General features: G+C 36.4%; 1 protein-coding gene across 9 annotated transcripts in view; it reads left to right on the top strand.

Annotated features, from left to right (window-relative positions):
* The window catches only part of AFG1L (AFG1 like ATPase), a 260,517-nt gene that overhangs the window by 159,822 nt on the left and 75,863 nt on the right, over window positions 1–24,832 (top strand). For all 9 annotated transcript variants that reach the window (XM_082404818.1, XM_082404817.1, XM_082404816.1 and 6 more), the window contains 2 exons: window positions 20,275–20,345; window positions 20,602–20,702. In XM_082404818.1, the coding sequence (XP_082260944.1) occupies window positions 20,275–20,345; window positions 20,602–20,702 (172 nt within the window). The remainder of the gene's footprint in view (window positions 1–20,274; window positions 20,346–20,601; window positions 20,703–24,832) is intronic.

Genomic DNA, 24,832 nt, shown 5'->3' with positions numbered 1-24,832 from the left:
AGTATTTTATTAGTCTAACTTTCCAAAAGCCAATCTAAAATGTCCCAAAACGTAATTCATATAATATCAAGAATTACCAGAGATTTAAAAAACTGCTCCAAAATTTGACATGGAACAATTTCTATAGTTCATAATATTGTCTGAGTTACACAAGAACTAATTCATACAAGCCATTGTATGTTTGTATGTAATCTATTTCAGTTGTAGTTTTATATCACATTAAATTTAGAAATCCTAGAGTACCTTTATAAATAAGTTCCAGTTGCTTTTGGTTCATCCCAAGAAGTTTTTAATCTCACATAAAACTAACTCAAAAGAGAATTTAAATTTAGCATGTTGTAAGCCACAGAGCTTGAGTGCAAAAATCCAAACTTTTGCATAGATTAAAACATCCCATGGTTCTCCAGTTTTTCATTCTGTGGTAACTGATCTCCCCAGAGGTGAGCACAAAGTCATTTTCTTACTGGTTTCTTGGTGGACTGGGCTCAGTAAGATTCCCCATGAGTGGACTATGGTTTGCTAAAATCCATACAGCTCAACCAAACATTGGGCTTCTTGTTTGCACTTGGGTGGAAACTTGGACCAGCAATTTATTGTGAATTACCTGGTGTTTGCCAAAGGAGGCCCCATCCCATGCCTTCCAGAGAATTTAACTGCTTCAGATTAGCTCTCTGCTATGGGGCTGGTGACACTAGAGGTTATCATTTTATATATGCAACAATGAGCATCTCTTTTCTGACAGGACGCACCACTGCTGAGGGGTCCATGGGTTGCTGCCCCAGACCATTTTGCTGTAAATTCTGTGAAGGGTTATGTTTTCCTGGAGAGAGGAGGTCAGGTCACCTGGGACTCACCCTCACTCTCTGTCTTTTTTCTTTTTCATTCAGGAGCTGAGTAGTGCAGGTTCTTTTTTTCTACTAAAAAGAAGGAAGGAAGGAAGTTGGGGAGAGGTTTCCTATTCAAACACCATATCTCCACCATACTCGCATACAAACACCCTACCCCCAACATAGAAGCCATGGCCTCAGTGGAATATTTTAAACTGAACCAAAAGGGGTAGAGGGAGGTGTTGGGCTTTGGATTTGATTTTACCCTACTTATGAAGTAATAGCTTTGCCTGTATTATTTCATGAATGCTGGCAGAAGACACAAGAAACCTGGGTCAGAGACAAAGGATTTTATTACTCTAGGCACAGATAGCATGTTGAGTCAGTTCCCTCCTTGCTCCCTAGTCCCGTTAGGGAAGGGAGGAGTTTTGCTGAGGGCGCAGATGGATGCCTGCATAGGCAGTGAGTTGTGTTACAGGAGAGGAACTCTGAGTTTGGGGAATGTACCAATTTATAGTCAGAAGTAAGCAAGCCTGCTTTTTTCTCAAGGGAGACATTGCCTCATCCCTCAAGGTTTCTCTCTGCAAATACACCTTAAGAAATTGTTAAGGCCTTGCATTCTTGGCATACTTAGCAAGAATGTGGGTGAGTGAGAGACCCAGGGATAACTGTCTCTCCTCACAGGGGACATTTATCAGACTTTTAACCTTAAAGAAGCCAGACTTTCTCCCTTTATTTCATTTGGCTCCTATCCACCAAAGTTATCCACCACTTCAACAAAATTATATCTGAATACGTTATTCAGTTATTTAATCCCTCAATTAAATTGTCTCAAGACCATTTCAATTCCATGTATATGGGGACTATGGATCATACTGAAATGATGAAAAATATATGTTGCAACTTTTCAGACACAGCCCAAATAGTCACGTATTCTTACCTGGCTAACATAGTACATGTGTTCATCCATCTTTTGAACAGTTTTAAGGAATTTCTTCTTAAATACTTTTACCAATGGAAACTTCATGTCTCAAGTACTCTTAATTTTCCACTTGGGAAACATCTATTCCAAATAGGAAATTACTTCTAAGAATATATCTTTGAACACCGTTTTAAAAAAAAAGTTTGCTGGCTAAAAACACACAGCTTCAAGGTACAGCTCTGTCTTAGAAGAAAGGTCTGTGAAAACAAAGACTGGAACTCATGCATGTTACAATTTACTTCCCCACAATTAAAAATTTCTTGTTTTTTTGCCTGTGATATTCCCTACACATACTCCCCTGCCCCCAACTGGGACAACCATTGATGAAAATTTAAAACATTTCTTAGCTTGTTTGTCATATCTTCTCATGCCTAAAACTTTGACAGAGATCTGTCTTCTGCCTGGAACGTTGCCACCTTCTGGTTCAGCAGAGTCTCTAGTGCATCTTGGGACCTTCTCCTCATCCCCCATCATTACCATTCCAGTTGTTTCTGCCCCAGACATTGGAATCTGCAGTTTCAGTCTTAGTTTTTCTCACCAGAGTACCAGCCCAGCCATTTCCTGTTTCAGTTCCCACTGAAGAACCTCTGAAACACCTGCCAATAGAGGCAACTTGAAAATTGTTAAGTCTGGCTCCCTTCCTTTTATTTTTAAAATTTTTATTTATGTATGTATGTATGTATGTATATGTGTATGTATGGCTGTGCTGGGTCTTCGTTGCTGCCCGTGGGCTTTCTCTAGTTGCGGTGAGGGGGGGCTACTCTTCGTTAGGGTGCGTGGGCTTCTCATTGCGGTGGCTTCTCTTGTTGCGGAGCACGGGCTCTAGGCACGCAGGCTTCAGTAGTTGTGGCACGTGGGCTCAGTAGTTGTGGCTCAAGGGCTCTAGAGCGCAGGCTCAGTAGTTGTGGCACATGGGCTTAGTTGCTCCGCGGCATGTGGGATCTTCCCGGACCAGGGCTCAAACCCATGTTCCCTGCATAGGCAGGCGGATTCTTAACCACTCTGCCACCAAGGAAGTCCCCCCTTCCTTTTAGACTGTGATTTGTTTCAGTTCCATGGACTAGGCTGCCCAGGGTCCCTGCATAGGTTAGGCTGTGTGCATAACCCCATTGAAACACTTGATCTCTGGTCACCTACACCAAAGTTTTTATGGACTGATGCCAAACGTGGGCCTGCTATACTTTCCCTTCAGTTCCCTGAATTCTCTCATGTATCTTTTAGAGTCTTCTACATTCATATCAGTCCTACTTCTGACACTAGTGCATGGTGTCACAGTGGAGCCATGATGGTATTGAAGAGAAGATACCATACAGGTAAACAATATGAAATTTATTTAGCAGCAAAAGATACAGAAACATATCCATATGGAGACAGTTGAGTAAAACAGAAGACAACATAGCATATTCTCATTGGAAGTTTAAGTTTTTCTGGCCTGTGAAGCTGACATATAGCACCTGATCAGGACAAGGATCCCAACAGGTCATGTTTATCATTCTTGGGTGAGTGGTTTAAAGACACTCTGGCTATGTGCCTGCCTGCTCACCAGGTACAATTACCAGGTACAAACCCCAGGACATGCCTGAATGTTCACTGTCAATCAGTGTGAATCAAAGGTCAGTTTCCCATTCTTCAACAAGACCAGACTAGGCCTTCCTGAAGTCTGTTCCTCAGAGGGAGGGGTACAGGATTTCTGCCTCTGGCAATTAGAGAAACTGTCTAGTTTCATGAGGTTCAGGCTGTTGATCTGGTTAATTCTTAAGTCTGGGGAAGGGAAGAAGACCATTGGGGACATTTTTGACATTTACAGATTAAATTTTATTCTTAGCATCATGACACGGAACATATAGGTTTATCTACTTAGTCATAAGCATAGTCAAAAACTAAAATATTTACAGATAAAATAATACAATGTATGGGATGTGCTTTAAAATAATCCAGGATGGGAGAATTAAGGGGAGGTATAGTTGAAACAAGATTGGCCATGTATTGAGTGGGCGATTGTTACATCAGGTTTATTATACTATTGTCTTTACATGTATACATGTGTGAAATTTTCCACAATAAAAAGTTTTTTTAAAAAAGGTACAAATCTTCTCTATTTTTTTTTCTGATTATGCTAGCGAGAGTTTTATTAGTTCTATTCATCTTCTCAAAGAAACAGCTTTGTTTTATTCTCTCTGTTGCTTTATGTTTTATATTTTATTGATTTCTTTTCATTTTGTCGATAGTTTCCTTTGCTGTGGAAAAGCTTTTAAATCTAATTAGGTCCCATTTGTTTATTTTTACTTTTATTTCCTTTGCTTTAGAGGACAGATCCAAAAAAATATTGCCAAGATTTACGTCAAAGTGTGTTCGGCCTATGTTTTCTTCTAGGAGTTTTATGGTTTCTGGTCTTACATTTAGGTCTTTAATCCATTTTGAGTTTATTTTTATGTATGACATAAGAAAATGTTCTAATTTCATTCTTTTACATACTTTGCCTATTTTTAAATTGGGTCATTTGTCTTTTTATTGTTGAATTTTAAGTGTTCTTTATGTATTCTAGATACAAGTTCCATGTCAGATATATGATTTGCAAAAATATTCTCACATTCTTTTTTTTTTTTTAATTTTGTTTGGTGTCCTTTGAAGCACAAAATTTTTAAATTTTAATGAGGTCCAATTTATTTTTTCTTTTGTTGCTTATGCTTTTGGTGTCACATTTGAGAAACTATTGCCTAATCCAAGGTCACAATGATTTATGCCTATGTTTTCTTCTAAGAGTTTTATAGTTTTAGCTCTTATATTTAGGTATTTGGTTAATTTCAAGTTATTTTTATATGTGGTGTGAGGTAGTGGTCTATCTTCTTTCTTTTGCATGTGGATATCTAGCTGCCTCAGCACTATTTGTTGAAAAGACTATTCTTGCCCTACTGAATTGTATTGACTCCCTTTTTGAAAATCAACAGACTGTAAATGTAAAGGGTTATTTCTGGTCTCTCAATTATTATATTCCATTGATCTATTTGTCTAACTTTATGTCAATACCACACTGTCTTGATTTCCATAACTTTGTTCTAAGTTTTGAAATTAGGAAGTGTGAGTCCTCCAACTTTGTTTTGTTTTGTTGGGTGTTCAAGATTGTTTTGGCTATTCTGAGTCCTTTGAATTTCCGTATGAATTTTAGGATCAGCTTGTCAAGTTCTACAAAGAAGCCAGCTGGAGTTTTGATAGGGATTGTGTTGAATTTGTAAATCACATTGGGGACTACAGTATGAAGTCTTCAGAGCCATGAACATGTAATGTTCTTTTCATTTTCTAGGGCTGCCATACAAAGTACTGCTAACTGATATCTTAGAAAGCAGAAATTTATCCTCTCATTCTGGAGGCTAGAAGTCTGAAATCAAAGTGTTGGCAGTTTGGTTCTTTCTGGGCAGTATGGACAACGTGCTCCATGCTTCTGGTGGAGTTCTTTGGCTTGTAGGTGCATTGCTCTAGTCTCTGCCTTTAACTTCATATGCTATTTTCCGTGTGTGTGTGTGTGTGTGTGTGTGTGTGTGTGTGTGTGTTTCCAAATTTGCTCTTCATATAAGGACACCAGTTATCATGTTAGGGACAACTCTAATCCAGTATGACCTCATCTAAGCTTAATTACATTTGCAAAGACCCTATTTCAAAATAAGGTCACATTCACAGGTATTGGGAGCTAGTACTTTAACATCTTTCTGGAGGACACAATTCAACTCATAACAGCTGTCTTTCCATTTATTTTGGTCTTCTTTAATTCCTTTCAACAATGTTTTATAGTTTTCAGTGTATAAAATTTGCAATTCTTTTGTTAAATTTATTCATAAACATTTTATTCTGTTTTAAACTAGTGTAAATGGAATTGTTTTCCTAATTTCCTTTTTGGTTTGTTCATTGCTACCGTATAGCAATGTAATTGATTTTTTAAAATATCTTTATTGAAGTATAATTGCTTTACAATGGTGATTGTAATTGATTTTTGTGTATTGATCTCATAACCTGAAACCTTGCTAAACTTGTTTATTAGTTCTAATAGTTTCTAGTAGATTTCTTAGGATTTTCTAAATATAAGATCATATCATCTGGAAATAGAGATAGTTTACTTCTCCCTTTTCAATCTGAATGCCCTTTATCTATTTTTCTTGCCTAAATTTCCTGTCTAGAACCTTCAGTGAAATGTTGAATAGAAGTGGTATATTCTATCACAGAGAGTGGACACCCTTGACTTATTCCTGAGCTTGGGGGAAAGACTTCAGTCTTTCACCATTAATTATGATGTTAGCTCTGGGTTTTTCTTAGATGCCCTTTATTAAATTAAGGACATTCCCTTCTATTCCTAGTTTTTGAGTGTTTTTATCATGAAGGGGTGTTGGATTTTGTCAAATGCATTTTCTGTTTCTATTGAGATGATCATGTGGTTTTTGTCCATTATCCTATTGATATGGTGTATTTTATTAATTGATTTTTGGATTTTAAATCAGTCTTGCATTTCTGGGATAAATCTCTCTTGGTTGTGGTGTATAATACTTTTTGTATATTGCTGGACTTAGTTTACTAGCATTTTGTTGAGGATTTTTGTGTTTATACTCATGAGAGATATTGGTCAGTAGTTTTCTTTTTGGTGGTGTCTTTGTCTGATTTTGCTATCAAGGTAATACTGGCCTCATAGAATGAGTTTTGAAGAGATCCCTCCTCTTCTGTTCAGATTATATCTTTTTTCTTGAGTTGGCTTCAGTGGTTTGGGTCCTTCTAGGAATTTGCCCATTTTATCCAAGTTATCTAATTTGTTGGTACCCAGTTGTTAATAGTATTCCCTTATAATTCTTTTTATTTCTATAAGGTTGGTAGTAATGTCCTTTCTTTCATCCCTGATTTTAGTAATTTTAGTTTTCTCTCTTTTTCTTAGTCCATTTAGCTAAATGTTTGTCCATTTTATTCAATTTTTCAAAGAACTAACTTTTGGTTTTATTGACTTGCTGTATTATTTTTCTATTCTTTATTTCATGAATTTCCACTCTAATCCTTATTATTTCCTTCCTTCCACTTGTTTTAGGTTAATTTTATCTTTGTCCACGGTCTTATGATAGAAGTTAGGTTGTTGGTTTGAGATTTTTCTTCTCTTTTAATGTAGGCATTTATAACTATAAATTTCCCTATATAAGCACTACTTTTGCTGCATCTCATGAGTTTTGGTATGTTACGTCTTCATTTTCATTGTCTCAAAGTATTTTCTAATTTTCCTTTAGATTTCTTTTTTTGACCCATTGGTTATTTAGGAGTGTGCTGTTTAATTTCCACATATTTGTGAATTTCCCAAATAACTCTCTGTTACCAATTTCTAATTTCACTCTACTGTGATTGGAGAACATTCTTTGTATAATTTCAATTCTTTTTAATTTATTTAGGCCTGTTTTATGGCCTAGGATATGATCTTTCTTTGAGAAGGTTCCATGTGCATTTGAGAAAATGTATATTCTGTTGTTATTGAGTGGAGTGTTTATTTAGATGTCTGTTAGTCTAATTTGTGTATAGTGTAGTTCAAGTCTAATTATTTCCTGTTGATCTTCTCCCTAGTTGTTCTATCCATTGTTGAAAGTTGGATATTGAAGTCTCCAACTATTACTGTTGAATTGTCTGTTTCTCCCTTAAGTTATGTCAGTTTTTGCTTCATGAATTTTGAGGGCTCTGTTTCTAGGCACATATATATTTGTAATTGTTATATCATCCTGATGGATTGATACTTTTATCATTATAAAATATTCCTTTTAGTCTCTAATAACATTTTTGTTGTTGTTTTAAAGTCTGTTTTGTCTGATATTAGTAGTGGTTGCTTTTTTCACAATGTATCTTTTTTTCGTCCTTTTACTTTCAACCTATTTGTATCTTTGAACCTAAAGCAAATCTCCTGGAGATAGCATATAGTTGGAACTAGCTTTTTTATCCAGTCTACCAATCTCTGCCTTTGATTAAATTGTTTAATTCATTCACAAATTATGTTATTATTGATATAATTGGGTTTACATCTGCTCTTTTGTTTTTCATTTTCTTTATGTTTCATGACTTTCTTGTTTCTCTGTTCTTCCTTTACTGATTTCTTTTACATTAAGTGAATATTTTTAGTGTAATATTTTCATCCTTTTAATGATTGTTTTCCATTATATTTTTTGTCATTTTTTAGTGAAGAACTTTTATCTCTATGAGAAGTATAAAGTTTCATTCAAACTGAAATGTTGTCTCAAATTCAAAATGAAACATTGCATGTTGCTATATGTTTTGATAATTAAAATATCAGTAATGGTAATGAATCTTTACCCTAAGACCACCTGTAGGGAAAAGGTCTCTATGGTGGGAAAATATAGTTGATTCTCAAAAGTAGATACACAGTAGTATCTTTGTCATAAGAACTCCTGTTGATATTTTATCAATGAGTAAGGCTCTGTGACATTGCAATCTTACAACTGTATATTAGTAAAATACAACAGTAAGAGTTTTCTGCTTTATGTATTATAGGGCATTTTCTGCTTTATGTATTATAGGGCATTATAGGGCATCAGGTAGGCCATTTATTATGTCTCTTAAAAATCACAAAATTGTCCTATTTGACATAATTTAGTTGTACATTTAAATATTAATTAATCTTATATTAACACAAGGACTGCTGAATTAAAAATTAATTTCAAGGATTTGAAACTATTTGAAACACCACCTAAAAAGTGGGAAAGCAGCGAAAGAAGTCCATCTTGTATATATTTGGGTATCAGTTTCCATCAGTCAGCTCAGCACACCTTTTATCTTATATTCCTTTATTGAACTGTAATTTGACAATAGCATGTTACAGTGTTTGTTTTCCAGCAGGCCAGACACAACCAGAATAGAGCTGGCTCACCATTTCCAGCTAAACACATTGACAAAGTATTCAATTACATGACTGTACTCATCTAGTAAAGTATAAATAAGCTATATATACAACATGTACATGAGTAGATAATATATATACTTATACATATAAAAGTACAGAAGAAAGTTGCTAAATTTCCTTAGAATTCTTGTCTTGTTATTTCGTCTTCAAATATATCACATTTATAACTAAAAATCTTCAACATAAGTAAAGCTGATCCGGCAGAAGTCCTATATCTTTAGTTAGTTTTGCTGTGTACCTTTTTTATACCTATTAAAACTCCCTGGCCTCTCTTTCTGAGGTGGATGTGACTATCTTCTTCACCTAAAGAGGATTTAGAGATTCTTACTCTCCAGCTTCTTCTTCATTTTTATTGTTGTTGTTTAAAATATTTAATCATTATAGCCTTTCTGAAATTTTATGAAAAATAATTATTTTTAGATCTACCAAGTTGCAATTTTACATGTTACACCACTGATTTATTTGGGGGGAATGCAATATATAGATTTAGTAGAAATTTTATGTAGAGTTTGGGGCTGAGAAAGGGGGAAGTGATTAAGGTCTGGAATTTGAGAGCTAAAGGTGCTAGATCCCGCTTGCTGCATTATGCATAGGTCAAGATTAATGGAACCAGTTAAGTTACTCTCCAGGTGATTGAGAAGGGTGGGAAATTTAGAGACTGAAATGGATCTCTGAACAGTCAATTAAGCCTTTGAGTGATTGAGAAGAAGATAAATACTAGGACAAAATCCATCCTAACAACTGGTTCTGTTATGTAAAACAAACCTAAAGTATTTGAAATGCAACCAAGTCCGTTTTATATTAAGGCGAGTATAAACCAACTTAATCTTAGACCTGCCTCCAGCCCCAGATTATGTTTGGTATGAGCACAAAGAGCTGTACAGCATGAATGCACAAGGAATCAGTAGAGTGAGAAGGCTCACTGCCAGGGAAGTTTGGCACAAGAACTCTAAGAGGAAGGGGAAATTTCTCTCTCGTTGAATCAACTTTGGCTCTCTGGAATAGAGAACATGGAGAGAGAGGGACCAAGGAAAGCCAACCCTATTCTACTTGTTGATACCTTAACAAGCTGTTGATTTTTAAAAGGGGATAAAGGGGTAAAGTGTGGGTAGCATTCTGTTCCTCTGAGTCAATCCTAATGAAGTAGGAGGTTCTTGAAGAAATTAATTTCCATTTAAATTCATGTGTGACCCTCTTCTAGAAACCTCCACTTGTTTTAGAATTTTTGTAGAGAATTTCAAATGATTCAGCAACAATAAGGTCTTTTTTGACATATTCTATTTCTTGAGTGTAAGTCTTATGTTGAATGCCTTATTTCAGCTATAGAAATTTTCTCAAAATTGAAATGACTGATTACTTTCCTCTCCGTTTACTAATTTATTATGGAATAATAAATCATGATTCTCATACTTCCGAAGCAGTCAGGCTTTTAATCCAGGGTACTGTACTCCAGGATTCCTATAGTTGTTGATGCCAAATTTCCTGGCAACGAAACAGTGGTCGATTCCAGGGCTTTTCTGACTTAAAGACAGAGTAGTTCTACTCAACAGAAAATGGAAACTTGCCCCTCCAGTGCAGTTTCTGAGCTTAACAAAAGGTGACAGAAGCAATGAAATGGGTGGATTTTACCCAGAGCATTTAGAACAAAGGAAAAAGAGTCTGTGCTCTGCTTGGGCCCCTCACACTCTGCCCCCCAACAAAAAGCATTTGAAAAGAGTGATTCTGCTTCTTCTTCAGAATGACTTTTAATTCTCTTACCATGGTCGCCTTTTGATTATCTATGAGCAGATTTTTTCTTTTTTCTTTTTTTTTAAATTTTTATTGGAGTATAGTTGCTTTACAATGTTGTGTTAGTCTCTACTGTACTGCAAAGTGAATCAGCTATACGTATACATATGTCCCCTCTTTTTTGGATTTCCTTCTCACTTAGGTCACCACAGAGCATTGAGTAGAGTTCCCTGTACTATGCAGTATGTTCTCTTTAGTTATCTATTTTATACACAGTATCAATAGTGTTTATATGTCAATCCCAATCTCGCAATTCATCTCTCCCCCCACCCCATCCTGGTCCCCTTGGTATCCATACGTTTGTTCTCTACGTCTCGTCTCTTTTTCTGCTTTGTAAATAAGATCGTCTATACCAATTTTTTCAGATTCCACATATATGCGTTAATATACTATATTTGTTTTTTATTTTGCATCTTATCTGCTCTACGTAGCATCCCACTGATGGGGCAGTTACCCAGAATTAAAGTTCCTTAAATTCTTTATCCCTACTCACTTGTAAGAGCTTATGTTTCTGTCTCCCCTCATGAGAGAAAGGGGGATACAATTCAAAGCATCTAAGCTTAATTCCTGTATTTTCTCCTGATCATTTTGATGCTACTCAAGGCAGTCTTCCTTAAGATATGCCTCTGTGGTTAAAATTGAACTACACAGGGGCTTCCCTGGTGACGCAGTGGTTGAGAATCTGCCTGCCAATGCAGGGGACGCGGGTTTGAGCCCTGGCCTGGGAAGATCCCACATGCCGCGGAGCAACTCGGCCCGTGAGCCACAATTACTGAGCCTGCGCGTCTGGAGCCTGTGCTCTGCAACGAGAGGCCGCGATAGTGAGAGGCCCGCGCACCGCGATGAAGAGTGGCCCCCGCTTGCCACAACTAGAGAAAGCCCTCGCACAGAAACGAAGACCCAACACAGCCATACATACATACATACATACATTAAAAAAAAAAAGAACGTAAGCAGACAAGAATCTCATTAAAATTAAAAAAAAAAAAAATTGAACTACACAAAGCTGAGCAGAACATGTTCTTCCATCCATGTGACATGATATTCTTGTAGCCCCAGAAGAAAACTCTGAATTTATCTCCCCTTTTACATTAAAAAATCATGTTTAATTTAGTGCCCTCTTTAGGCTGTAGCTTTTCCATGCAACTTCTTTTGACTACCAGGCTTTATCCCTCCTCAGTTTTATTGGTAAGGCTGAAATATTTTTCAAGTATGTTTATAATTATAATGTTATAATTTTAATCACTGTATTTTTGTATAATCTATATCCTTGTGTGGTTTTTGTACATTCGTTTTCTGAATATACCTGTTGCCAACCTTGGGTTGTATGTTCCAAACACTTGATTTTTTTTTTTGAAACTAGCTGACCCTCATCCTTTTTTAGAGTTTCACAGACATGGTTGTATTTCTGAGTATAGATTTTTAGTGTAAGGTTCACAGACATGGTTGTATTTCTGAGTATAGATTTTTAGTGTAAGGTTCACAGACATGGTTGTATTTCTGAGTATAGATTTTTAGTGTAAGGTCATGCTGCTGTCTTTTTAAATAGTTTCACTGGAAAACTGACAAGAGGGCCCTGGAGTTGCAGACTCACTGCTGTTACTCTAGTTTTTTTTCTCCATTATAAGTGAATCACCACCACCACCACCAGCCCCATTTTGAAGTTAAAGGCATTTTCTCTGGCTGAAATTTTTACAATAAAGTTGCATTCTTGAAATTTCCTACTTAAAAAAGTCCAGAGATCTTAGGTGTTTTTAAGAATAGATTTACAAATTTTCTTGTCTATCATAGTGACATTTTACCAAGAAAATCCTTCTGGATTAACTTGCATTGATTATATTTGTATTTTTATTCCATTTCCAAAAATGATTTGCAGCAACTTAGATTAAAATTATTTATCATACCTTCACCATAATCACTAAAATGGAAGAGATGGAAAATACCAAGTATTGGCAAGGATGTGGAACAAGTAGAACTTCTTGTACACTGCAAGTGAGAGAGTAAATTGCTACAACTCCTTTGGAAAACTGCTTGGCAGTATCTACTAAGCTGAATGTAGATATACCCTATGAATAGCAATTCTACTCCTAGTTGTATACCCAGCAAACATGTATACATGAGTTTACCAAAAGGCATGTATTAGAATGTTCACAGTAGAACTATTCACAGTGGCCCCAAACTATAAACTACACAAATGTTTATTGTTAGGGACTGAATTGTGTTCCCCCAAAATTCATAGGTGAAGCCCTAACCCCCAGTGGGACTGTTTTTGGGGATAGGGCCTTTAAGGAGGTAATTAATTAAATGGGGTCATATGGGTGGAACCCTAATCTCATAGGATTGGTGTCCTTATAAGAAGAGGAAGAGACAACAGAGGAAAGACCATGTGAGGACACAGCAATAAGATGGCTACCTGCAAGCCAAGGAGATAAACCGCAAAAGAAATCAAACCTGCTGACACCTTGATATTAAGACCTCCAGCCTCCAGAACTGTGATAAAATGAATTTTTGTTGTTTAAGCCACCAGTCTGTGATATTCATTTGTGGCAGCCCTAGCAGACTAATACACTCATCAACAGTAGAATGATAATAAACTGTGGTATTTTCATGCAATAGAATATTACTGTACAGAAACAAAAATAAACAAACTACTTCTACATGCATGGATGAATCTCATAATATTGAGTAAACAAAGCCAGACACTTGCTAATAAAGGAAATGAGTTTATATGAAGCAATATGTACCCTGATATCCAATTTGAAAATCATTTAGGACACACTGTCATTGATTTGATCAATGTCGGTGCAAAATGAAAGACACTTTCCTATGTCTGGAATATTTGTTAACCAGCAAAGGTCAGGACTATCAGATTCGGTAATTAATACTTCGTGTTTTAAAAACCTTTAAGAAATAATAAAAATAAAAACCTTAAAAATGGTGACTTTCACATATTAAACTTCTGATGTATTTAAATTTTAAAATAATTTTATTTAGCATTTATTTTGTGTTAATGTTTCCTTCTAATGTTTTCTACTATCATAAGTCTTTATCAGGTAGAGATCATTTTAACATGTTATTGAAATACATAATCTTGTCATAGTATATTGACTTATACTAGTGATAAGCCATGAATTTATTATTATTATGGAGTTTTTTGGACAGAAAACTGCTGAAACTTTTAGTATAATCCTATAATAGAAAAATGGTTCACTGTTTATTATTATTATGGGCACATTATTTGAGAACACATAAAGTATTGTGATAAATACAGAATTACTTAGGATTTCAGGGATTTTCCAGATTAATATCTTTCGGGAATTTGGAAACACTTTTTCTGGAATTCTCCGATTTTCCAGCTGTGTGATTACCTGCAACTCTCCTCTGGTTCTTCATGCCATAAGGACTGTAGGTTTTCTGTTGGAATTTTAGTTGCCCTGAGCAGTACTGATTTTATTGTCTTTCGTCTGAAAAAGCTGTAAAAATGAGTAACACGCCATTTTTCCCTTCTCCCAAGTGTCAGCTTCTTCTAGAATATGCCTGCTTCTGTTCACTTTCCAGTGCCTTCAGGTTACCTGTTTTTGTACTTTGTGCAGAGTTTACAGCTGCCATCAGCAGGAGAGTCAGCTAGGGCAGAGCTTAGTTGGCCCTACTAGAAGCATAACTCCTCTCCCTGTTCTGATAGAGCACAACTTCTACTATCTTCTTGAGAAGACTGCATGGGAAATATATTTTTTGAGGGCTCATCTGTCCAAAAATGTCCTTATTTTACTTGATTAATAGTTTGACTGGTCATGGATAGTTTGACAATAATGTTCCCTTCAAAACTTTTAAGCACTATGCCATTATCTTCACGTTTCCATTATTGCTGTTGCAAAGTTCGATGTGAATGTTTCTTGATCTTTTGTATTTGACCTGTTTTTCCCTTCTGAAGTTGTTAGAATAGTCTTTCTTTATTTCTAGTTTCCTGAAACTTCATAATAATGTGCCTTAGAATGGAGCTTTTCCCCCATTCTTTGTGCTGGGACTCTTTCAATTTAGAAAATCATGTCCTTCAGTTCTAAGAAATTTAATTTTCTTTTTTTCTCTGATAATTTCTCCCACCCCCCGCCCTGCCTGCCAATAGTCTTTAGAACGCCTCCTGGTTAGATATTGAACCTTCTGGATTTATCTTCTAATTCTTTTATTTTCTTTTTTATTTTCCATCTTTTTGTCTTTCTGCTCTATTTTCTGAAAGATTACTTCAACCTTTTTCCCTAAATTTTTTATTTAGTAGTCATATTCAGAGTTCTTTCTTATGCCCAAGTTGTCCTTTTTTTTAAGTTTTATTTATTTATTTATTTATTTATGGCTGTGTTGGGTCTCCGTTTCTGTGTGAGGGCTTTCTCTAGTTGCGGCAAGTGGGGGCCACTCTTCATCGCGGTGCATGGGCCTCCCACCATCGCGGCCTCTCCTGTTGCGGAGCACAGGCTCCAGACGCGCAGGCTCAGTAATTGTGGCTCACGGGCCTAGTTGCTCCGCGGCATGTGGGATCTTCCCAGACCAGGGCTCGAACCCGTGTACCCTGCATTGGCAGGCAGACTCTCTACCACTGTGCCACGAGGGAAGCCCCCAAGTTGTCCTTTTTGTTTATAGCATTTATGCAATGCAATATGCCTATATAATACTAGGCATATTAGAGTGTATTTTTCCCCTTTTGGTCTCTGTATTTTTTTCTTTCCTTCCTCCAAGATCCTTTTCTCTACTTCTTTATTGTGATCTCTATCTTATATCCTAGAGGATTTCCTTAAATGCCTAGAAGTACTTGTTGTCCATTCACAAGCACTGAAAAGCCGATTAGAAGTTCTGTGTGCATAGATAGGGTTTTATTGATTGGTGGGCTTCACTAGAGGGTAATAAGGTGGCAGGTCAGGTTTTCCAATGAAAAACCCCCAAATGTCAGTATCTGCAGGTCTTTTTTTTTTTTTTTTTGGCTATTGAGTTTCCTCCAATTTTTCTGTCTACTTCTTGGGATGGAAGCTTCCTGGACTGGTAGGGTTCTGGATGCTGAAGAGGTAAGGACTGTTGGTTTCACTGTTTACTTTGTAGAATTGTAGTACAGTGTCTCTCACCCTTTCTCAGTGTTAAAAGTGTCCCAGACAGTAAACTTACCAGTTTCAGCTGGAGTGGAGGAATTATAGGAGTCTGACTGTCCAGGTGAAAGGAGAGAATCTAAGGAACTGCCTTTGTCTTATTTTCAAACAATTCCTGTGTTTCCAGCCTGACCCCTCACCTACATTTTTGAGTATATCTAGTAGTGCCAAACCTTTGGGGAGATTTTGGTGAGAACTGGATTGCTTCATCTTAGCTCAGTACCCCACCTCCCACCTTCTGATTTCTCAATCTACTAAGGTCCTGCTCATCCAACTAAGGAAAGCAATGCCAGTCTTTTCTTCTTCCAGGCTTCCCTAATCTTTCCAAGTGATTCTCTAAGAATCACTTTCCCTCATCACTTGTTTTTTGGGGAGGGTAAATCACCCTCTTCTTTCCTAAGGGGAAGGGAGGGAAAAGGTTCTTATCACAAATACTAGACACAAAAGCCAGTGATTCCTGATCCTCTTTCCCCTCCTTAGAAAGACACTATGGTGTGAGGAATAGGGGGGATGGTGGAGGAGGGTGGCATTTGGAATAGGGCTGGTTCTTCTCATTATTTAACCACAGGGGCAGGAGTCTGGATCCAGTTATTGGTGGCTTATTGGTGGTTCTCTTTAGAAAAAATCTGAGGGTACTCAACACTTCTGTCCATCAACTTTGAGCCTTAATTACAATTCCAGGACAAGAGGGAAAAATTGCACAATGCAAAAACTGCATAATGATCCATTGTATGGGTGTATCCAAATGTACTTTAGATTCCCCATTGTTGAACATTTAGGTTCTTTTTCACTTTTTTGTTGTTAGCAGTGTCACAGTGAACATCCTTGTAGTCGTTAAACATTATTATTTCCATAAGTGAGATTCCTACGGGTGGAATAGCTGGGTGATATGATATGCATGTTTTTAGTGCTTTTATTACATATTATCTGGTTGCCTTGAACTCTTGTAACCAGTTTTACATTCCTCCCCGTGGTACATAAGAGGGTTCTTTTTCCCCTTACCTATGCTTGCTCCAGCTATTTTATCTTTTTCCTTATCTCTGCCAGTTTGGATAAAAGTATGGCCTCTCATGATTTTACATTGCATTTTTATCACTAGTAAGAATGAAACACTTTACACATACTTTTTGCCTACTGAGCTGTTTTTTTTAATGCAATTTGCCTGTTCAGGTCCTTTCACAGTTTTTCTATTGGGGTATTCAATTTTTTATATGTTGGAGTTTTTAATACATTGAAAATATTAGTTGTATGCCATAAATGTTGCCACTATGTTTCCCAATTTGATGTGTACATTTTATTTGTAATACTTTCCGTTATACAGAAAATTTAAATTTTTATGTATTCAGATCTTAGATAAAATGACTTAATTCTGAGTTTCAGTTTTCTCTTCAGTAAAAACATGATAATACATACTACATGGTAATGTGGATACGGTTTAGGTAAATTAACTGCTACATAATAGTTGCTCCGCAAATGATAGCTTTTTTAATTTCCTGTGTGACACATTGAAAAAGTTCAGAATCATCCAAATTTTGTACTAGAATTAAAAAACATAGTCAAAGATGTTTAAACCAGATATGAACCTGAATATTAAGTAAAACTCTGTATCTTTTAGGCCAGTATAGACAGGTAACTTTTTTTTTTTTTTTAAGTATTTGTTTATTTATTTATTTATGGCTGTGTTGGGTCTTCGTTTCTGTGCGAGGGCTTTCTCCAGTTGTGGCAAGCGGGGGCCACTCTTCATCACGGTGCACGGGCCTCTCACTATCGCGGCCTTTCTTGTTGCGGAGCACAGGCTCCAGACGCGCAGGCTCAGTAATTGTGGCTCACCGGCCCAGCCGTTCCGCGGCACGTGGGGTCTTCCCAGACCAGGACTCAAACCCGTGTCCCCAGCATTGGCAGGCGGACTCCCAACCACTGCGCCACCAGGGAAGCCCCTAGACAGGTAACTTTTAATTTCTCTTTTTTACTACTCTCATTTTTATTCTTAAAAATATTAATGAGCTCTGATTGATGCATCCTCTTAAGTAGGGAAATCTGAAGTCTGCGTGGAGTGTGAGAAGACTAGTGTTTTCTTGTGAGTTATTGTTAAGGGATTATGAATACATTCATTTCTGGTAATGATTTCTCTCATAGCTTCATTATTTATTTTATATCAATATAGATACATCTGATAAAACCAAAATAACACACTAGCCCCTCCTGCTTTTAAGACAATATGCAGATAAGGTTTCTGTCCCCCAGCAGGTCAGTAGAGCATCTTATTCCCTGAGGTCAAGTGCAAGTTGGCTTAGATGGATAACAGTCTGTTCAGTTGTGAGCTACATAAAATGCTTTTATGAATGTTTATTTTTAGACCACTTTACACCAATAAAATTTTTTATTTTACATGTTGTAACTTCTGAGTAACTTTTTTTTTAATTAATTGATTAATTAATTAATTAATTTATTTTTGGTTGCGTTGGGTCTTGTTGGGTCTTCGTTGCTGCTTGCGGGCTTTCTCTAGTTGTGACGAGCCGGGGCTACTCTTCGTTGCAGTGCGCGGACTTCTCATTGCGGTGGCTTCTCTTGTTGGGGAGCACAGGCTCTAGGCGCGCGGGCTCAGCAGTTGTGGCACACAGGCTTAGTTGCTCTGCGGCATGTGGGATCTTCACGGACCAGGGCTCGAACCCGTGTCCCCTGCATTGGAAGGCGGATTCTTAACCACTGCTCCACCAGGGAAGTCCCTGAGTAACTTTTTATGATAATATAATAGAATTCTTATAAGGTACTATCATAATAAAAATAATTGTATCATTTCACATATAATTTCACTATAAATGAAATCACATATAGCAATTTCATAGATGTGGCCTAACTAAAGTCTAGTGAGCCATATTTTAATATTATAGTATATTTGAGCACAGAATAACAAAGAAATCACCACTGAGGAAGTTTATAAGCAATTGTTTGTTAACCAAATATGCTTTGAGAATCGTGACTGTCTTCTATTTTAGTTATTTTTCAGAATTCAGTTCTCCCCCTTTATTGGGTAACATGCCTAACCTAAGGACAGGTTAACTTTCTGAAAGCCAGCAGATGTCCTGGGTGGCTGACATTGCTTTCTTCTTTATATATCCCTTAAAAAGTAGCTCCCTTCTCCATCAGTTGTATGTGTGTACATCTCCATTGCAAGGTGGAGATGATTCCAAATGAATTCCTATGAATGATGTTGGCAAAGCCATCTAAACATACATGTGCTTGGTGTGGACATTGACATTTACATTGGCTTGTATGATTTCTTTGTACCTATAAAATTGTTTAATCTCTATAATCACTCTTTCTGTAGTATCATTTTATTACTTTAATACAGCTCTATTCAAATATCATACAAGCCTTTATATAAGTCAAATAGCATTCCCCTGCAAAGCCAACCATTGCAAATGATATTTTTAAGATCCTTGAGGTGGAGTGGTTATTACTTGAAATGTGACAGTTCCAAACCCTTCATAATGACTGTGTGCTTTTACTGTAGAACATTTGAAGAATTAGGTGCTTATGTGTTAAATGCTTGCCACCTGATAATTATCTCAAGGGAGAAATTATTTTGGTTTAGTTTAAGCTTAATCTAAAGAAAAAATAATTTATCATATTAGTTTTCAATAAGACTTCATTAAGACGGATGTCCAGAATGGAGGTTAATTGCTTCCACTCCTAGATAAGAGTGATTTGTGTGTCAAAATTAAGCATATTGGCAGGTCATCCTGTATAAGTTTGTATATAGAGTTGAAGTAAACTTATATTTTAACTTGAAGGTTTTTTTTTAACAACGTTTATTTCTTCTGCCAGTTATTTTTATTTTATTGACTGTTAATTTATCAGTCCTTTTTTAAAAAAAAAAAAGTGAGAGGAAAAAAAGCCATAGTATTATCACATTTGTATATGTGGGTTCCCTAAACCATATGGTGATTTCTAATTAGAATACAAAGGATTCTTTGTCGAGACTAACTTCATAGTAGCTGCAATGGTGGGCATCACAGAAGGAGAGAGTTTTCTTGAGTTTCCGACAAGGACACTTTTGAGAGAAACTGTGTGGTCTATAATCGTCCTTATACTCAAAGTCTGATAAAGTTATTGATGTGCAGATCAAGTTGGTATTTTGAAGCTGGTAATTTAATTCTGGATGTTTGATCCTCTCAGTCAGTGGCTTGGCTTGATTTTTTTAAAAGGCAGATTCAGTATTTAATTTCACATGTACCCTCGCAGTAGAGATTTCAAAGGATACTTTGCTGGATGCTTGACTGCCTTGTCTATTTGCTCTTGTTTTGCATGCAAGAGAGAGCCAGAAGCCTTTCTTCTCATTGTGTACACATAGTATTAATGGATTTACTCTGCCTGTATCGTCTCATTACTGAAAACAGCCAGAAGCACAGAAGTCTTTCAGTGTATGCAAATAAGGCAGAATCATCTACCTGAGAGTTAATATTCTCTGCTTTTAAGTGTATTCTAAATCTGATGTTTGTATTTAGAGCATAACATCCTGTTCTTTTTTTTATGGGCAAAAAGCTAAGCAGGCTCAGGCAGCTGTTTGATGTTGGCTTCAAGTGTTATTAATTTCATATTCTATTATTCTTTTCACTGTAGCACAAGTGAAGCTGATGTGGAGGCTGTCATGGATAAGTTGTTTGATGAGCTGGCTCAGAAACAAAATGATTGTACGTAAGTTAATTTCTCTTGAAAGAGAATACATTTAGAACACAATGCCCAATCTCCACTGACCAATTAATAAGTTCCATTGCTGTATATGGGTTGATGCCACACTCAAGTGGCAGTCATTGTATCAGCATTTTGTCTAATTTATGTGTTGAATCATGTGCTATTATTCATCAAGCTATGCATTTCCTATCTGTAAGAGATGAATTTTATAGTAATTATCCAGACAAGATTGAGTCTTTGTTCATGTTCCCATAGTAACTAGACCAAGGATTCTAAAAGTGCAAGGCAGAGAGCTGCGGCTGAATAAAGCCTGTGGAACCGTTGCCGACTGCACATTTGAAGAGCTGTGTGAGAGAGTGAGTATCCAGACACGTTCAGACTCATTGGCCTTTTCACATGTTAAAATACTTCATATTTTCCTCTCTTCCTGTTTCAGATTTTAAAATACAATTCACAGAGTCAGAACTGATTTAAAAGTCTCATTAAGAGAAATACTCATGTGTATATACCCATGTGCTTTTTATAGATACTGGCACGAAATTTACTCTTAGAAGGGCTCTAAAAAAAAATTAGAAACAGAGAGAACTGTCAGCTATTACTGGAAGCAAAACTAAAATCAGCTTTAGGGATATTTTGTAAAAGTCAAACATAAGAAAATTTTTTTAAAAAATGAGGTGAGATTAGTACCAGGGGAAAGGAAGATGAAGTAATAATACCATGATCCAAGGAGGTATGACATAAAAGAATTTCCATTCCTTGTTCTTATGGCTTATCTGTTATTGTCATAATATCTGACCTATTTGGGCCAAGGTCAAAGAAAGTAAATTTTTATAACTGTGACATCTATATTATATAACAATATATCCAACAGAGAAAAAAATATGTACATATATATTCATATAAATGAGAAAGGTGTTGATTACAGAGTAATTATAGATATGAATTCTGCCTTTTAAAAGCTCTGGGAATTCTCAGTACTCAATGGGTATTCAATTGACTGTAAATCTTGAGAAAAACAAAGCCAGTTACATATATCTTTAAGCATAATACCTCAATTATATATAAATTATCATTCCAACTAGTCTCTCTGATTTATCTTGAATTTTAGGTAGCTAAAAAAGAATTGTTTTTCAGGGGGAAGAGAAAGTATTTTTTATACCTGCTAGCCATTTTATGACTACTTTTCTTAAAAACTAGTGACTTCATTACTTCTAAATTTGTAATTTTCAAACCAGAGAGAGAAACCAATCTACAAATGTTATCACAGAAATAAAGCACTTCAAGACCAATAAGGATTAGGATGAATTAGAATCCTCTGACAAGGTGATAACGTCAGTCTCTGGTTGTGAAGGTTATTCTGTGTGATACGGACACTTCACACTTCCATTGCATCAATCTCATCAAGGTCCTAATAACCTAATATCTTCAGACATAATTTTATTAAGGCTTCCATTTAAGTTTTACTTACTTTGCCACTTGAGAAAAATCTTATATATCTGAGAAGCTCCCCCCACTTCCATAGAAGGGGACCTCGTGAGGAAAGGGGAAGGACAGACCTGTTGTGTCTTGAGGTAGTAAGGCAAAGGTGGTCTCTTGGAGCAGCTACTGAGTATTTATCTCTATTTTTTTTTTTAAAGATTGATTGATTGATTGATTGATTGATTGCTATGTTGGGTCTTCATTTCTGTGCGAGCGCTTTCTCTAGTTGCGGCAAGCGGGGGCCACTCTTCATCGCAGTGCGCGGGCCTCTCACTGTCGTGGCCTCTCTTGTTGCGGAGCACAAGCTCCAGACGCGCAGGCTCAGTAGTTGTGGCTCACGGGCCTAGTTGCTCCACGGCATGTGGGATCTTCCCAGACCAGGGCTCGAACCCGTGTCCCCTGCATTAGCAGGCAGATTCTCAACCACTGCGCCACCAGGGAAGCCCTATCTCTATTTTTTATGTGCTCATTATTTCAGGAGACTTAGTACCAGGAAAAAGCCACTAAATCAGAGACCAACATCTTCATAGTCTACTGTATCAGGGTGGTGAGGAAGAAGATTGATTGGGACTTTATCTTGAAAAATTAAGATAACACTTATAAAAATAGATATTTTTATCTTTTTTTGACAAAAATATGGACTATAATAACAACTAAGAACTAAATTCCTAAAATAAACAGTGAACAAATTACTATTTATTTTTGGCATAACTTTCTTGACAAAATTTTAGGATGATAAAATAGTATATCCTACACTTCATGACTGGTTGTTCGAGTACATGGAAAATCATGTTTATAAAAACATTTAAGGATCTCATCAGTTTTTTCAAAGTCCTGTTTTAATTCATGAATATTTCAGTTACTTTCTTTTAAAGTATTTTTATTCTTTTAAAGTTTTTATGGTGTCACTATCCTTGTTGAGTTTTTTCTTCTTCAAGTTAGCCAGATCTTCATTTGTCAGTGACTTTGCATGGATAGATTTGCTTTATATCCATATTGTAATTGTAGGATGTTTACTATGTCAGACTGGATGACTGACATTAGACATTGATATGATAGGTTGGATTAAGTACTAGTATTAAGCTGTGATGGAAGTTTGAGGAAGGGTTACATTTTAAAAATTGAGGTATAATTGACCTATAACATTATATTAGTTTCAGGTGTACAACATAATGATTCAGTATTTGTATACGTTGCAAAATGATCACCACAATAAATCTAGTTAACATCAGTCACCTTATATAATTACAAAAAATTTTCTTCTTGTGATGAGAACTTTTAAGATCTATCTTCTAAGCAATATTCAAATATGTAATACAATATTATTAATTATAGCTACCATGCTATACATTATATCCCCATGACTTATTTTATAACTAAAAGTTTGTACCTTTTGACCCCTTTCACCCATTTCTCCCACCCCCGCAACCCCCACCTCTGGCAACTACCAATCTGCTCTTTGTATGTATGAGCTTGGTTTTTTTTTTGTTTGTTTTCGTTTTTTTAGATTCCACATATAAGTGAGACCATACAGTATTTGTCTTTCTCTCTCTGACTTATTTCATTTAGCATAATGCCCTCAAGGTCCATTCATGTTGTTGCAAGGGGCAAGATTTCATTTTTTTTTTTATGGCTGAATAATATTACAGTATATAGATATACCACACATGCTTTCATCCATTGATGGATACTTAAGTTGTTTCCATGTCTTGGCTATTGTAAATAATGCTGCAGTGAACATTTGGTGCATATATCTCTTCAAGTTAGTGTTTTTGTTTTCTTTAGATAAATACTCAGAAGTGGAATTGCTAGATCATATCTATTTTTAATTTTTTTGAGGAACCTCCATACTATTCTCCATAGTGTCTGTACCAATTTACATTCTGACCAACAGTGCACAAGGGTTCCCTTTTCTCCACATCCTTACCAACGCTTGTTATTTCTTGTCTTTTTGATAATAGCCATTCTAAATGGTGTGAGATGATATCTCACTGTGGATTTGAGTTGCATTTCCCTGAGGATTAGTGATGTTAAACATCTCTTCATGTATCTGTTGGTCATCTGTGTTTTCTTTGGAACAATATCTATTCAGATCATCTGCCCATTTTTATTTTTAATTAATTAATTTATTTATTTTTGGCTGCATTGGGTCTTCGTTGCTGTGCGTGGGCTTTCTCTAGTTGCAGCGAGGGTACTACTCTTCGTTGCGGTGCGTGGGCTTCTCGTTGCTGTGGCTTCTCTTTTCTGTGGAGCACAGGCTCTAGGCGTGCGGGCTTCAGTAGTTGTGGCTCACACGCTCTAGAGCGCAGGCTCAGTAGTTGTGGCACATGAGCTTAGTTGCTCTGCGGCATGTGGGATCTTCCCGCACCAGGGCTCGAACCCGTGTCCCCTGCATTGGCAGGCGGATTCTTAACCACTGTGCCACCAGGGAAGTCCCATCTGCCCATTTCTAATTGGATTTTTTTTTTTTTTTTGCTATTAAATTGGATGAGTTCTTCATATGTTTTGGATATTAACCCCTCATCAGATATATGATTTGCAAATATTTTCTTCCATTCAATAGGTTGCCTTTTCATTTTGTTGATGGTTTCCTTTGCTGGGCAGAAGCTTTTTAGTCTGATGTAATCCTGCTTTATTTTTGCTTTTGTTGCTTTTGTTTTTGGCAACAAAAATTTTGTCAGATTCAAAGAGTCATCACCAAGGCCTACGTCAAGGAGCTTACTGCCCGTGTTTTCTTCTAAGAGTTTTATGGTTTCAGGTCTTATGTTCAATTTTTTAATCCATTTTGAGTTAATTTTTGTGTATGGTGTAAGATAGTGATCAAGTTTCATTCTTTTGCATATGGCTGTCCAGTTTTCACATCACCATTTATTGAAGAGACTGTCCTTTCCCCATTGTATATTCTTGGCTCCTTTGTCATAAATTAATTGACCATATATATGGATTCATTTCTGGGTTCTCTGTTCTGTTCCATTGATCTATGCATCTGTTTTTATGCCAATACCAT

The sequence above is a fragment of the Balaenoptera borealis genome, assembly GCF_965194805.1.
Source record: "Balaenoptera borealis genome assembly, chromosome: 9".
Lineage (NCBI taxonomy): Eukaryota > Metazoa > Chordata > Mammalia > Artiodactyla > Balaenopteridae > Balaenoptera > Balaenoptera borealis.
This window is presented reverse-complemented; position numbering and strand designations above follow the sequence as displayed.